The sequence below is a fragment of the Pseudozyma hubeiensis genome (assembly GCF_000403515.1).
Source record: "Pseudozyma hubeiensis SY62 DNA, scaffold: PHS45, whole genome shotgun sequence".
NCBI lineage: Eukaryota > Fungi > Basidiomycota > Ustilaginomycetes > Ustilaginales > Ustilaginaceae > Pseudozyma > Pseudozyma hubeiensis.
This window is the reverse complement of record NW_012133827.1, coordinates 870,548-885,820: the sequence shown is the minus strand read 5'-3', so window position 1 is coordinate 885,820 and position 15,273 is coordinate 870,548. Positions and strand designations below refer to the sequence as shown.

Genomic DNA, 15,273 nt, shown 5'->3' with positions numbered 1-15,273 from the left:
CTTGACCACCTCAAGCCGTGCAGAAGATTCATCCCGCGCCAGCACCACCCCTGTGGTCGAGGCGGTCCCCATGCGATTGGCAACTCGCGAGGCGCACAAGATTCTCAACTGGCCCGAAATGGACGCTGACATGGCTCGCAAAGCTCGCAAGGCCTTCTTTCGAGCCTACGACGTCTATCACATGATGAAGCCGATGACGACTGATCAAATTGCGAGGGCATACGATGATCTCATGCACTCGATGTACGAAGCGTATCAGACTCACGGCAACGTAAGTAATCTGCTTCTGCGCTGTATGTGTTGCCGTCTCACGTCTCGTTGCTAACCCTTGCGCTGTTCACACCTTCAGTATCAAGATGACCCAACCCGCCGGCTTGCAGGCAACTAAAAGGTCACAACTCGTTCTCAGTGCCGGCGATAAGCACCTTCAATATTGTGCAGTGCATGTGAATTGCTTACATACAGCGCAAGCCCTCTTCTCGATCAAGCTTAGGCTCTCGCATGTCTTATATTGGCACACTGCACGACCCGAGATGTCAACCACGTATGGCGTGTGATACTGATTCCAGCGAGATCGCATCGAATGCCAGACCACTAAACACTGCACAACAACGAACGCAAGGTGATGCCCAATCTTCCGCTGCGTGAACTGAGTGTGCTCAGCGAAGTGAGAGCGGGACCATTGTCGGCTGCATTTCAGGGTCCTGCTGCTTACCAATTTTGGTCTTCTCGGGTCTCGCACAGGTGGCGCGTTGCTCGTGTGGATTCTTCCCAATTTTTTTTCCCTCCATATTCTGAAATGTGACGTTGACTTGACCGGAAAGTACTTGGGAGTCTTCTCGCTACTCAGCCTAAGCCAACACCTACAGCAGCTGTTCTGAGGCGATCACTGGACGGACGAACAAGTTCTCCTTGCTCCAACACACCACGCAACAAAGGCCACATCCTCGACTTCGACATCATCGTCAAGTCCGTCACCGATCCGTCCACGTTCATTTCACATCGAACAAACAACCCTCGCCGCAGGATCGTATAGTCCGATTCTAGACCTACACGCCATATTCGTTCCAGGGCCTACCGCATTAGCTTCCTTCTTTCTTGGACCATTTTGCATTGGTACCTTCGCGTCTGCCCGTCCCAACCCTTAGACTCACACAGGTTGCACCGACCTCCACTCCATGACGGCTCCGAGCGAGTATAGCACGCGGGTGATGGTATGATTGGCTTCCGATGCCTCGGCCCTGGTGGCTCGGCAGCCAGAGCCTCGACTGCGCGCATACGGTCTACGGCCGACGCAGCGCAGCGGATAGCGCCTTTCGCAGAGTGCTCGTATCGTCTCTGGCGTCCCCCGTCCCAAGAGCAGGCTTCGGCCGCTGCTCCACCTCCACAATGCTCGAGATGCTTTTCGACCGTCGCCCCCGTCAACAGGGCCCATACCGGGTCTCCGCATGTATCCATCTCGGTCGATCAGCATGGCATCGAGTCAATATTCCACGATCCGCCTTCAGCTCGACCAAAAGCGAAGCGTCTCCGACCTGTATCGGCCCTGCCGTCCGACAGCGCAACCTCCGACGTCGACGCTAAGGCACAACAATCCCATCCGCCACTCTCGCATGCGGCCTCACGTCCAAACTTGCACCTCAAGGATGCCCCTGTACATGTCCCTGCTCGTCTTCCGCCCACGCCCCCGCCAGATCACCCAGTATCAACTCGTACAAAGTACCTGGCTGCCAGGCCATACTCTACCCTTTCGTCCCAGCTGCTACTCGACTATCTGACTACATCCGATTCAGACATCTACGAACGCGTCAAATCACAGCTGCCATCTGGCTTCCGTCGCATTGACGCCTACTTGCTGTTACGCGAGCGCGACCCGCAAAGGCTGTCAGCATTGTCCTTTCGCGACATCCGTTACCTCGTCTCCAAAGTTGGATATGACAACCTCGGCGGTGTCCTTGTTTTGCTTCTCGAAGACATCATCGGTACCGGACCGTCCACGCCAGGCGCAAAACCCGGCTACTTTCAGATCCGTCCTGGAACCGAGGAGCGCTACAAGCTGCTTCGAGAGATTCTCGTCCGCTCCAATCGCTCCAATCTGAACGACTTTCTCCTCCACGATGGTGCTGCTCTCAACGTCTTCATGCTGATGCTCGACGATCTCGTCCAGCTGCGTCAATCTGCAAAAGGCGAAGATGCCAATCCGTCGCTCAGCCTGCCCTCATCGATTACGGAGGAGACGTCTCTGCATATCCCAACCAACTTTCCAGTCGGCGAGACCCGACGCCTCATCAAGCTTGCTATCCACCTGCACAGACCCGAGCTCGCTCCCATCATCAACGCCCTGCGCACCCACCTTGAAGCTCACACACCTGACTTTCCTAGCGCCCGGGAAGGCTCCCAATTGATTGCATACTACCTTCAGCCCAACGTGCGCGATTTCGCCGCCGCTCTTGATGTGGTGCGCGCCCTTAGGGACACCAACGCTCTACCGCAAGAGGTCGTCGACGATGCTGTCCAAGACGGAAAGACGTATCTCGCTAGTCTTGAAGGCACGTTCGCATCCCTTCCCGATGAGACACAGTCGAGACCATCTGAAGAGGAACTGCAGCAGATCTGCATGGACGTCACGCTTCGCATCATTGCCATGAAGAGCCTCATGGCACATCGGCCCAAAGGAGGCGTTCAGTATCGCAAAGCATTCGAGAGTCTTGTCGCCAGCTTTCGACTCGACTTGATCGACACCTACCAAGGTTCTGGCCGTCACGACTTGGGCTCCCTTCTAAACGTGCCGATGCGTAGCATCCGCGCCGTCTTCTTGCACTTAGTCGGTTATAATGAAGCGTCCTGCTTGACGGAGGCTTTGTTCGTCCTGCAGCGCACCGACCAGCGTCTCGTGGCATTGTTGCCAAACACGGATCTGCAGGCATTTTGTGATGCTGCCAAGACCACCAACTCCTCAAGCTTGATCACGGAAAGCTTCGCCTACTTTGTCAAGGCCAAGACATCTTCTGCATCGACTCTCGGCTTGCCACCCGACGCCAAACATTTTCTAGCGCGCGACGGATTCATGGTGGACGCCGACACCTTTCTTGGAATCATGCGATCGCTCATTTCGAATGGGCAGAAGGTGACTATTGCTGCCCTGATAAGGGCCCTCCACGTGCTACCCATGAACGACGCTTCGGTCGCGCAGCTCAATCTGCGTTTCTCCGCAGGACAACGTTCTCGGCTGATCGCTCTCCTGGCAAGTGCAGGATTGGTGGACGAGGCTTTTCTGCTGTTCCAGTACTGGAGCTATCGGCGGTACGAAGCAGGCTCCGAGTTGTCTCCATCCGCTTTCAAAGCGGTCAGCCTTCGTGATGCATTTATCCGAGTCGACGATCCCCTCATCGAACGCCAAATTCGTCTCATGCACGACGTCGACCGCCAAGTTGCCACTTCCGCAGAATGTCTCGTTGCGCTCGTGAGAAGCATCTGCCGTCATCCTTCGGCCATGATCCCGAGACGCGCATCTGCGGCATCGTCGCACGAAGATGCATTGCACGTCGCGCAAACGCTGCCCGACCAGCTCGAGAAGGCTCGTTTCGTCATCAATGTATTCAAAGAGGCGTGCACTTCCGTGGACTGGACGCACTATCGCCTCAACGCCTTAGCACAGGCATGCTTCGTTGCCAAAGATGTGGTCGGTGCATTCGATGCTTTTGCCAAGTTCAGTTTCCTCCGAGAGATTCCTGATCACGTAGACATTGACGTTCTCATGGGAGGTCTCGTGGAGCTCGATGCAGACAAAACAGTGGACCTTTTCATCAGACATTGCACCGCTCCGCTCACGCTGCCAGAAAAAGAGAGAGCGGGAAAAGGCCATGCGCAAGAACACTCAGGTGACGGGATGAATAAATCGCCGACACTCGCCCCTATGCGGCCGACACCGCGCCTGACCTCGACGTTGATCTCGAGAGCACTGGCTCAGAATAGGATGGATCTGGTGGACCGACTCTATCGATTCAGCGAATCGATCGGTATCGCATCACGCCTAGGTTATGAAAGCTCGACGCGCTCCCTGTTCTCCGACGATTTGCCTCCGGGCAAGGTCCGAGGCCTGGTTCACCGCATGGTCGAGGCCGGCTCGATCCCACAAGGCGTTCTCCTGGAGAATCTTGCGCGACGTCTCGTCCGGAGAGCCGTGCCACCGAGCTTGGACGTTACAAACCATCGTGGTCTGGGCAGGAAAGGGCACGGTACAACGGGCAAAGTCATGATTCCCCCTGCCAAAGATCGTCTGCTCCTTTTTCAAAGCGCCTGCTATCTTATGCGAGTCAGCGCGCGTCAGCAGGATGCGGTCAATCTGTTCACGGTCTCTGAAGCTCTCGACGCCGTGCTGCGCGAGAGCCAGCGCTCTGGTGGATTGACGGCTGTTTTGCCGAATACCTCGAACGGCGACATGGCCAGCAAAGCGATCCTCCCGCCGGCTCGAAGCAACAGGCAGCGATCGAAGGAAGAGCGACGCTTGCAATGGATCGCAGCTATCGATTCCATCGTGCATTTGCTACGATGGACCAAATTCTTCGACAAAGGCGATGACATGCGACTCGGCATGCCGTTGTGGAAGTCCAGTGGTGTGGGTAATGGTCAGCTCGTCTCATCAGAGATAGATGACCTCTTGGATCTCGGTTTCGTCGGCAGCCGTAATCAGCGAAGCCGAGCCCAGACCACGGCAGCTGCCGCGGCCACGATGCCGATGTCCGCAGAGTCAGCATCTACGGAGGTGGCGGACGGGACAGACAAAGACATCGATGCTTCGGAAACTGTTGACACTGATGGAGTCATCCAGCGGTTCGCACAGCGCTCACCGAACGTGCTACCTGCCGACCTGTTTTGTCGTTTGACCGAGACGTATCTGGCATTGGGAGACGTGTCGGGTGCAGCGGAAGTGGCATCATGGATGCGCGACGAGGCCAAGATCGACCTCGGCCGCCTTGGAGAGGATACAGCGCACTTTGTGAGCCGCATCAAGGCAGCAGTGCTGGAGTGTGGCCACAAGCAGAGCGCAGCTGAAGGAGGGATCACTCACGACTCCAAGGGGACCGAGGGCAGTCGGATTCTGCGCATGCTGGCTGGACAGCAGAACACGGAACGCACCAAGCGTTGGTGGTCGCCCTAGGTTTCGATTTCTCTTGACACAGCGCAAAGTGATAGCTTGCTGGATCAAACTCCTGTACAAGTATCGGAAACGCAAATGCATAGAAGATTGGTATTGATTGCAGATGGCTTGAACCTTCCAAACGTCGATGGGGCTGTGATGGCAAGGAGCTTTGACGGCCGGAGTTGTCGCACGATAAAATCGAAATAGAACTGGAACCGAAAGTCTCCGGCGCGTGTGGTTGCAAAGGAGGGCAAGATGATCGGAGGTGTGCCTCGAGCCAGGGTGAATGCGAACTCGGGTCTTTTGAATTGACGAAATTGAGCAAATGCGTGCATTTTTCATAATCAATTCGAGTCGAGTCCAAATACAATCTTCAGTCCAGACTGTAAGTGGGAATTTAGAAGTCCAGCGTACACAGGCACGGCACAGAGAGAGGCGCCTCCAACTGGAAAAGAAGAATTCAACTGCTTCGTCGCTCAAGCCAGTTGGCTGTCTCTCTCTCTTTTTGTGATTGCAGCGTGCGAGAAAAGCGCGCTTTGGCTCGCTCTGGTCTTCAATTCTTCGCGCTCGTCATCGTCAACCTCAATCAACTCGGTTCACTCTCTCCACACACACCCATCATCAACAACCCTTTCCCTCACCTTCGACATTCACACACACACACACACACAAAATGATCGCTCGCGCAGCATTCCGTTCGGCTCTTCGCGCCAACAAGGCTACCGGCGCCCTTTCGATGGCAGGCGCCCGCCGTGGTTATGCCGAGGCTGTCAGCGATAAGTTGAAGCTCAGCTTCATCCTCCCCCACGAGGTAAGAATCGACATTCGACATCGAATTGGGAATTGGAGAGACCGGAATAGCAAGGAAGCTGGCAGAACACCGACACATGCATCGACAGTCGACAGCGGACAGTGCAGCATGTCTACACGAAGGACAGGAAAGCGCAGAGCCAACGTTAGAACGGTCACCGCAGGTTGTTGTCGTATTACAAGCTGCAGAGCTGAAGATGACTGGAGGCGATGACAGGTTACAAACACGCAGGCGTGGCCGCAGGACAGGATGGACTATGAAACCAGCATATTCAGCAAAGCAGACCGAGTCAGTACATGGACAGTGCAGCCTCGTCACCAATTGTGTTGATCAGGGCAAGTCGGACAGCCATGGGTTTCTGAGAGAACCGCACAGCGCTCAGTACAGCGGCGCAAATCGATGCAGGGATGATTTCGACAGAAGACAAGGGTCCGCTGAATGTTGTCAACACATAGACGGAGTACGCCCAGCACATTACATCGACTTTGACCTCCTTCCAGTATTCATCTTACCGCAGCGCACGTCCCGATCTCTCCAACCCAGTCTCTCTCCATCAATTTTGCCTCCCGAATGCAGAATCACTGACCGCACACGCATTCCATCGCGCACTTTTTCTCTCCCACAGGCCATCTACAACTCGTCCGAGGTGACTCAGGTCAACATCGCCTCGTCAACCGGAGACATGGGTATCCTCGCATCGCACGTCCCTGCCGTCGAGGAGCTCCGACCCGGAGTGTTGGAAGTCGTCGAGTCCTCCGGCAGCAAGAAGTGGTTCGTCTCCGGCGGTTTCGCTACCGTGCACCCGAACAACAAGCTCGTCGTCAACGCCATCGAGGCTTACCCGCTCGAGCAGTTCTCGGCTGAGGCTGTGCGATCGGCGCTGAGCGAGGCCCAGCGCGTCGCAAGCAGCGGCTCGAGCGCAGAGGCCAAGGCCGAGGCAGAGATCGAAATTGAGGTCTACACCGCTTTGCAGGCCGCGCTTGGCCGATCCTAAACACCCCCTCATTAGGAAAAGGAAACAGATTACCCGAGGTATGAAGGGAGGTCTGGGTTTCTGACACTTTGTGTTTTGTTAGGTGAAGCGCACATAAGAGTGTGCAAATACGAATCGTCTAGATCGAACGATATCGAAGTGCTGATTGGGTGTGCACGTGGCGGGCTGCCTGGTCGATGCCGTCGACCGATGAGAGGAGGGCAAGACGCTCAAAACCGTACGTGGCTATCGGCAAGCCCAAACACGATAGACCATGAGAAATGCTAAAGATTGATGCAATACGAGGCAAGAATGCTGATGACGGTACAAATACACATGTGAACGAAACTGGAGGAGAAGACGGTGATGTATGCAGATACCAAGAAAGAGAAAATCGAGGCAAACGGTGTCGTGAGACTGCGCCTGTGCCATCAGGACGGCTTGATAAAGTCTTGCGACAGGTCGATGCCGTCCAAATGCGTATTTTGAATCTTGACACGACGAACACCTGCGCCCTTCTTCTTCTTCTTGTTCTTGGCGTTGGCAGCGAGCTGTGCTGCCGAGATGGGGGCGTCGAGCATGTCTGTGGTGGAGAGACCTTCTCGTTCGAGTTCTTTGGGTAGGTCGACGAGGTCGGGCACTTTGAGTTCGTGCCAGAGCTCTTTGAATTCTGTTCGTCGGGAACGGTCAAGAGAAAAGTCAGTGAGTCGGATCGAAGCAAGGGACGACTGGAGGGGTAGTACATACCGTCATCAACGCCTTTGGCATCCTTGCCTCTGAGTGGGTTCCAAAACACCTGTTTGATCGCACCGTCTTTCTGCCCTCTCAACACCAGCACCTCTCTATCCTCCTTCGGTTCCACCTTGGCCAGCTCCTCGATCGCATCCCTTGCAGCAGGATAACTTTCCCTCAGCTCAGCCAGCCTCATCCCTGCCGCCGACGAGTTTCTCGCACCATTCCCACCCGGGTTCATGAACCGCTCCTTGAGCAGTGCAACCAGATCCGCAGGTGTTCGAAGATCGTAGTCCGGCTTGTACATCCACAGGTCCGTTTTGCCATTGTATGTGACACGATCGTGCGACTTGAAGCGCAGGAAGAGCCCGCTGTTCGGGTTGAGCAAGGCGGGTAGACCTTGCGAGAGGGCGAAATCTTCGAGACGGACCGGGTTGGAGTGGTGTTTGAGCGCATCGATGGCGGAAGCTAGTTGGGTATTCTCGTGTATGCCGGAGCCGGTGTTGGCCGGTTGGCTGTAGATGGTGTTGTATTCCCTGCCGCTCATGTTGAGGAGAGACCTGTAGTTGGAGGCAGAAAGAAGGCCGGTTGGATGGTCCCTGCATCTAGGACTTGCTGTAGCAAGTGACTTCAAGTCAAATTGTGAATCGCCCGATTGCGAGGTATGGAAAAAGGCGGGAATCGACGATGACTACAGATTGCGAGAAATGAAAAAGCACGGTAAATCGGCTGCAACTAGATCCGGACTGCGCGCCTAGCACAACGATAGGCTGGAATTCCTACGATCGTGCAAGTCACACATGGCTGCAACGCCTCTTTCACACTAAAGCGAGACACGCCGCTGAATGCAGCGACAGCACGTCAACGCAATCGAAGTATCCACACCGATAGCAACGGCATCCTCCTCTTTCCTCTTCCTCTTCCTTTACCCCATCGTCTTTCCGATCACACCGCTTTCTTGTCATTTCACTCAACTGCACTATTTCGCGGTTTGGGACAGTCGCTGCTCACTATCAGGGACAAGCACACGGCACAGAAGGTTGCTCTGAAGGACAGGCCGGTTCAAGACAGTGGCAGCAGCAGCAAAAGCGTTAGCAACCTCTCGGCTTCTTGCCCCCGACCACAGCAGACCGAACACATTTCGACGCTACCGCACAAATTGACCGGCTGACTCCTCACACCCCTCGCCGCTCGCCAAGATGCACGTCCAATCCCGCCTTGAGCCCGTCCTGGACGAGCTCAAGATGAAAGGCATGACGTACGGCATCCGATTCTTCATGGCCTATCGTCGTAACCATGCCACCATTCAGCGTGTCCTTCGATTCGCATACATTGCCTTCATCCTCCAAAGTCTAACGGCAACTCTGCGAAGTGGGGCCAGGAAGTCCAAAAAGCCCAAACCCGACGCATCACAGGATCCAGCAGAAAAGGCGGGAGCCGTCGCAAAGCAGAATGCAGAGGGGGCTCAGAACACCGCATCCAAGGCGGCAGAAGAGATTGACGACTCTTCATCTCGTGGTCGCGGTGGACGTCGGGGCAAGAAGAGCAGAGGTCCGCGTGTTGAAGTCGATGCAGTCTTCTTCGAACGATTGAAACGCATCCTCCGGATCGTTGTTCCAGGCTGGCGATCCAAGGAGGCAGGTCTCTTGATGCTTCACACCGTCTTCCTGGTGCTTCGAACCATGCTCTCGCTCTACGTCGCCGATCTCGACGGTAGGATTGTATCCGCACTGGTACGCTCGCAGACACGTCAGTTCATCACCGGCATCCTCTGGTGGATGGCCGTTGCAGTGCCTGCCACGTACACAAACTCGATGATCGAGTTCCTCCAGTCCAAGCTGGCACTCTCGTACCGATCACGACTCACCAAGCGCGTTCACGACGCATACCTCACCGACATGACATTCTACAAGCTCGGCAACCTGGATGACCGCATCAAGAACGCCGATCAGCTCATCACTGTCGACGTCGCCAAGTTCAGCAAGTCGCTCGCCGAGATCTACAGCAACTTTGCCAAACCTATCCTCGACGTCTGCCTTTACAACTTCCAGCTCAGTGGGCGTGTCGGAGCAGAGGCGTTGATCGGCATCAACATGCTTGTTTCTGCATCTGCCACCCTGCTGCGTAAGCTGACGCCTTCGTTTGGTCAGTACGCCGCTACGGAGCAGCAGCTCGAAGGAGAATTCCGCTTCAACCACTCGCGTCTCATCGAGAATGCCGAAGAGGTGGCGCTGTTCAGAGGACAGGCTGCCGAGCAGAATGTCATTGAGCGCGCCTACTTTTCACTCATCAAGCACGTCAACCGTGTCTACCGCATCCGCATCATCCACGGTATGACCGAAGAAGGAATCATCAAGTGGCTCTGGGGCGCACTCGGTCTTTGCATCTGCGCCGTACCCGTCTTCGTTCGACTACCCGGCGGTGGCAAGGGCCTGGATCTGGGATCGCGAACCGAATCGTTCGTTACGAATCGTCGCCTGCTGCTCTCCTCGTCGGATGCGTTTGGACGTGTCATGTACTCGTACAAGGAGATCTCGGAACTGGCTGGATACACCGCTCGAGTGTCGGAGCTGCTGGATACGATGGATGCGATCAAGGCGGGCAAGTTCGAAAAGAAGCTCGTCTCTTCGGCATCCATCGAGGAGAACGCGCTCGTGCTGCAGGGCAGAGGAACGATCCAGGAGGACACTTCGAGGTCGGCAGGTGTCGAGTTCCGCGATGTGCCCATCGTAAGCCCCAACGGTGACATCCTGGTGCCCAAGCTCAGCTTCTACGTACAGCCTGGTCAGCATTTGCTTATTATCGGTCCCAATGGGTGTGGCAAGAGTTCTCTGTTCCGTATCCTAGGTGGTCTCTGGCCCGTGTACGGAGGTACGGTCAACAAACCACCCACTTCAGAATTCACCTACATCCCGCAACGACCCTACCTTTCGCTCGGCACTCTTCGCGATCAGATCATCTACCCTCACACGGCGCAAGAGATGCGTGCACGCGGCAAGACTGACGAAGACCTGCTCGACATCCTTCGCGTGCTCCAGATCGAGCACATCGTAGCACGCGAGGGAGGCTGGGACGTCCAACGCGAGTGGCGAGATGCCCTCTCCGGCGGTGACAAACAACGCATTGCCATGGCACGACTCTTCTACCACAAACCCAAATACGCCATCCTCGACGAATGCACCTCGGCGGTGACGCTCGAGATCGAAAAGATCATGTACGACCACGCCACCGAACTGGGCATCACCATGCTGACGGTTTCGCACCGACCGTCGTTGTGGAAGTACCACAGCTACGTGCTGCAGTACGACGGACAGGGTGGATATGTGTTCACGGAGCTGGATGCAGAGAAGAGGTTGGCATTGCAGGAGGAGAAGCAGGCGCTGGAGCAGAAGTTGCTGCAGGTCCCGAGGTGGCAGGAGAGACTGGAGGCGTTGAAGGAGGCGAGGAGGGAGAGGAATCAAGGTAGCCCTGTGGTTGAGAAGGCGAATCCTGTAGCTGCTGCTTAGTTGATGTGACGGTGAATTCTGTACGAAAGCGACTAATTCTCATTTGGCGATGCGTGTCCGCCGGGTCTGTGAGAGGCTCTTTCCACCCGACAGCGTTGAAGACCATGCTCAAGTGAGACTATACGAATCGGAAGAGGTTGAGAGGATCGTACTACGAAGCTCGAAGGATGCGTCTGTGAGTGGAGGTTTTCGGTTGGTCCGACTTCCGGCTTGACGGCGAAAATTTGTCGGGATTGAGAAGAAACGCTCGAAAATTCAGGGTTCAGCTCCGCTCGTTCTTCTTTGGCTCAGTCTTTTCTTTGAGTTCCTCCATCACATACCATCTGTCCGGTTCCACTCAGCACTCAACAGGTGGATCGTGGGTGAGCATGGTCGACCGCATATCGAGTCAACATGCTGCAGCAGGGCTGTTAGCTCTGCTCAGGGGAGCTGTTCTCACTTCAATACGACCCGCAACGAGCGCTCCGATTGCTTCTACCAGCTACCATATTGCAAGGACAACGGTCGCATCATCCGTACGACGCCCATCATTCCATCATGCGCGCAACCTCTCATCAACCTCGTCCGCCTCCGTCAGCGCGCATCGGAAGCAAGCAGGGCGAGAGAAAGCGCGCCTACATTCCATGCGACAAGAAGAACGACTCGTACGTCGGCGCGAAAAAGATGGTCTTACCTCCAACCAACGCGAGCGACCTTCTCGACGACCTCGTGATCCAATGGACGAAGAGGTCGAGACCAATATCCGCGAGTACATGGCTCGAACAGGACCTCGCGGCGAACGACTCACCCGATCACAGCAGGAGCGACTGCTTAAACAGGAACTAAGAGGTTTGGGGACCCAACTAGAGAAGCTCGAGAAGAAGGCGAAAGCGGACGAAGCGACGCAAGATCTGCCAGAACTGGATGACCATACACTGGAAGAGCTGTATCAGGCTTTGATGCTTCCGCCACCTCCGACAGAGGAAGAGATGAGGCTAGCGAGGTTGGAAGGCGGGAGGAGAGAAAAGGGGTTGGTGGATGATGGGAGGGGTAGAAGGGGTGTGGAGCTGCTAGGCAGAGGAGGGATCATACTGGAGTCGAGAGCTGAGGAGAGGAGAAGGAGAGCCGGAATGGACCTGAAGCAGAGGATGATTGACGCGAGAGAGAGGGGAAAGATGCTGCTGCCGCCGTCAAGCTCGAGTCTGCCGAGGATGCAGGAAGTGACAATGGAAGCAGCAGCCGAGAGGAGTGCCGCGGTAGATGAGGAAGAGCCGGATCTAGCAGCGCTCCCATATGCAGAGCGACAGGAGATCCGTCTGCAACAGCTATTTGCCAGACTTGCATTGGTGCATTCCACTCCAGATACGGATTCGAACGCGAGTACCAATCGTGATGAAGAATCCCTGCAAGGGATCAAGTCCAACCTCGCCGATCGCATCGCTAGAATCCTTCAAGAGCACGATTACGAACTGCAGTCCACAGCTCCGCGACCGATGCAAGCAAGCCCCTCCGATGTCGCAGAAGACAATGATGCGACTTTACCGCAAACCTTTGTCCCGGTCCGACTGGATGGCAGGGCACCTACTTTATCGGACGCGCAAGACGACCAGACGGCGATTCAGAGCCAGAAGAACTACGACGTCGAGACTGGTGGCGATCTCGCGACACGTGCCGAAGCGATGATCAAAGATCTTGGCTCTGCTGAATCGCGCGAGTTCATGTTGAGCTCGATCGACAAGCTCGTTCGCTCTGCCTCGCCCGCAGTGCCATCGTCATCCTCGACTGCAGCCAGTCTGCCCTTGGGTGTAGCGACCATAGAAGAGTGGACAGCGCTGGCGGTCGCGTCTGCGCGCGCAGATGACACAGCCACTCTCTCGCGCACCATGTCGCTGATGCATGCAGCCGGATATCATCCAGCGCCGCTGTCGCTGTACAACCATGTGATGGACGTGTTTGCCAGCAAAGGTCAAGTCGACATGTGCCAGGAATGGCTTTCCAAGATGTCAGAGGTAGGGCTCGTTCCGGACGATCACACGTACCACAGCTTGGCAAAAGCATACGTCAACACTTGCCAGTTCATGCCGGCGATTCAACTGCTCAACTCGCTCGAGTCGAATGGTACACCAGCGTCAATGGCAACCTACACTTTGGTGATCGATCGCCTGCTCGATCCCATCGTTTTACCGCAGACGGGTGCGAAACAAGAGCGACCAGAATTGCAAGCACTCGCATGGAATGTGTTCTACCACATGCGATTGCACGCACATCCCATCCCAGATGCGCCGCTCTACACGCTCATGATCCGTGCGTGTGCACGTGGTGTCCCGCAACCGCAAGATGTCGACGATCCTTCGTCCACGTATACCGGTCTCGATCTCAACTCGAGATCCCCTTCCTCCACCTCGTCCGTTGACGCAACCTCAAGAACCAGCGATGCAGAACGAGCGCTCGATCTGTTCCGCGAGATGACCACTCGATACTCGGTCCGACCCAACGCCGAAGTCTACAACGCGCTGATCCTGGCCTGTGCCCGACGCAAAGATTTCTACCTCGAGGCCTTCCGGTTGCTTCGAGAGATGGTGGAGTTGGAAACGGAACGTTCGAATGTCGACTTGCGCAAAAACGGCATGTTGAGGTTCGCTCCAGATCGGTATACCTTCAACGCGCTGCTTCAGGGGTGTGCGCGGAATCGGGATTTGGCGAGGGCGAGGTGGGTGTTGGCGGAGATGATCCGGACGACGCTGCCGTTGTTCGATGCAGAGGTGAGGGAAGGGCTGGGGAGGGAGGAGAGGGTGGAACTGTTGAGTAAGAGGCCGAACGAGGAGACCATGTGTCATGTTTTCCATACGTATGCCGCGTACACGCCGCCGATTAAGAGGGATCAAATGGGGATGCAGGGTCAAACCAAGGGATCGACTCCGGACAATGCCGACTCCGAAAATGGGGCGAACACCGCCGAACTCGTCTCACGAGCCGAGGAAACCAGCCTCTCGCCCACAGCAGAAATGGAAGACGATAGCACAACACCCGAAGAAGCAGCCCACATCTTCTCCTCCCTCGTCCCTCAAACTTCTTCAGATCTGGTCTCTGAAACACGATCCCTCTTCGCACGCATCCTCGCCGATCAACCTGCCTCCTCCTCAACCGAAGGTCCACTCGGCTCCGTCGCTTTCGGCGTCCGACTTGTCAATTCCTACTTCACTGTTCTGGCGGCTCACCTACCCCCGAACCAACGAGCGTCGGTCCTTCACTCTGCTCTCGTGGGCAGAGCAGACGGTTCAAGCTCAGCGGAAGGAACGTTTGAGCATGCGTTGTTCGACAAGTTGGGGTTGGAGGCGAACGAGCACTCGTACAGGATCGTATTGGAGAGCTTGAGCGATGCTGATTCGCAGCAGGTGAAGTTGGTGGATGACGTATGGACTCGGTTCCGAAACTTCCTCAGCTCGCAAGCGTCCCGGGCGGAGTCAACGGCACTCACAACCGTCTCCCAGCACACCCGATACGCGGAACCCATCGATGCAGCCCAGCTGACGAAATGCTGGTCAGCCTACATCCACTACCACGCCAAACACGCCGACGGTCTGGACAAAGCCATGCTCGTCCTGCGAGAGTTCGTCTCGCTCTACCCGCCGGCTCTTCCCTCAGATGTAGCCGGGGGTATGACGAGCGGCAAGAAGAAATCGCTCCGAAAGACGAGGCTGCGACAGATGGCGCTGTTGAGGGAGAAGAGCGCGGAGGTCAAGTTGGATCTCTCGCCTCTGCCGGTGGCTTGGAAGTCGTTGCAGAGCTTGATCGCGCTCACCGGCGCCGGAGCGTCAACGGGTGCGAATGGACGAAAGAATGGCTTGCAGGCAGAAGGATCAACACCATCCAGTGTTGAAGCTGTTGAAGCAGAGCGAGGATCCGAAGTCCGGCTTTCAGAACCGCCAAGTCTGACGTTCCTCGACGTGCAACTTCTTCACCATCGGTTGGTCAGGTATGGGCGTACAAAGGATCTGGCATATCTCAGTTGGGTGTTGCACAGGTATGCTGCGGCGGGCAGGGCTCGTCGACACGCGTAACGCAGCATCACGCTGCTTGATCTATCCATATCACGCGACACCACTTCTAACCGGGAGCGTCGAGTGAC

General features: G+C 55.9%; 6 protein-coding genes across 6 annotated transcripts; 5 read left to right on the top strand and 1 right to left on the bottom strand.

The window, feature by feature from the left end:
• Positions 1-70: 70 nt before the first annotated feature.
• On the top strand, positions 71-1,036 carry PHSY_004750 (protein kinase domain-containing protein; the record flags this gene model as incomplete). The annotated part of the gene is made up of 2 exons (XM_012335362.1): positions 71-271; positions 851-1,036. 2 exons carry the CDS (start codon positions 71-73, stop codon positions 1,034-1,036), a joined length of 387 nt encoding a protein of 128 aa, XP_012190752.1.
• Positions 1,037-1,216: 180 nt separating this feature from the next.
• On the top strand, positions 1,217-5,161 carry PHSY_004749 (hypothetical protein; the record flags this gene model as incomplete). The annotated part of the gene is made up of 1 exon (XM_012335361.1): positions 1,217-5,161. The coding sequence occupies one exon, from the start codon at positions 1,217-1,219 to the stop codon at positions 5,159-5,161; it is 3,945 nt and encodes a 1,314-aa protein (XP_012190751.1).
• An 869-nt stretch (positions 5,162-6,030) lies between these two features.
• PHSY_004748 (ATP-synthase delta-subunit) lies at positions 6,031-6,948 on the top strand (the record flags this gene model as incomplete). Its single annotated transcript, XM_012335360.1, has 1 exon — positions 6,031-6,948. One exon carries the CDS (start codon positions 6,031-6,033, stop codon positions 6,946-6,948), a length of 918 nt encoding a protein of 305 aa, XP_012190750.1.
• A 410-nt stretch (positions 6,949-7,358) lies between these two features.
• PHSY_004747 (transcription initiation factor subunit) lies at positions 7,359-8,206 on the bottom strand (the record flags this gene model as incomplete). The annotated part of the gene is made up of 2 exons (XM_012335359.1): positions 7,359-7,597; positions 7,675-8,206. 2 exons carry the CDS (start codon positions 8,204-8,206, stop codon positions 7,359-7,361), a joined length of 771 nt encoding a protein of 256 aa, XP_012190749.1.
• Positions 8,207-8,858: 652 nt separating this feature from the next.
• PHSY_004746 (hypothetical protein) lies at positions 8,859-11,165 on the top strand (the record flags this gene model as incomplete). Its single annotated transcript, XM_012335358.1, has 1 exon — positions 8,859-11,165. The coding sequence occupies one exon, from the start codon at positions 8,859-8,861 to the stop codon at positions 11,163-11,165; it is 2,307 nt and encodes a 768-aa protein (XP_012190748.1).
• Positions 11,166-11,788: 623 nt separating this feature from the next.
• PHSY_004745 (hypothetical protein) lies at positions 11,789-15,205 on the top strand (the record flags this gene model as incomplete). Its single annotated transcript, XM_012335357.1, has 1 exon — positions 11,789-15,205. One exon carries the CDS (start codon positions 11,789-11,791, stop codon positions 15,203-15,205), a length of 3,417 nt encoding a protein of 1,138 aa, XP_012190747.1.
• Positions 15,206-15,273: the final 68 nt, after the last annotated feature.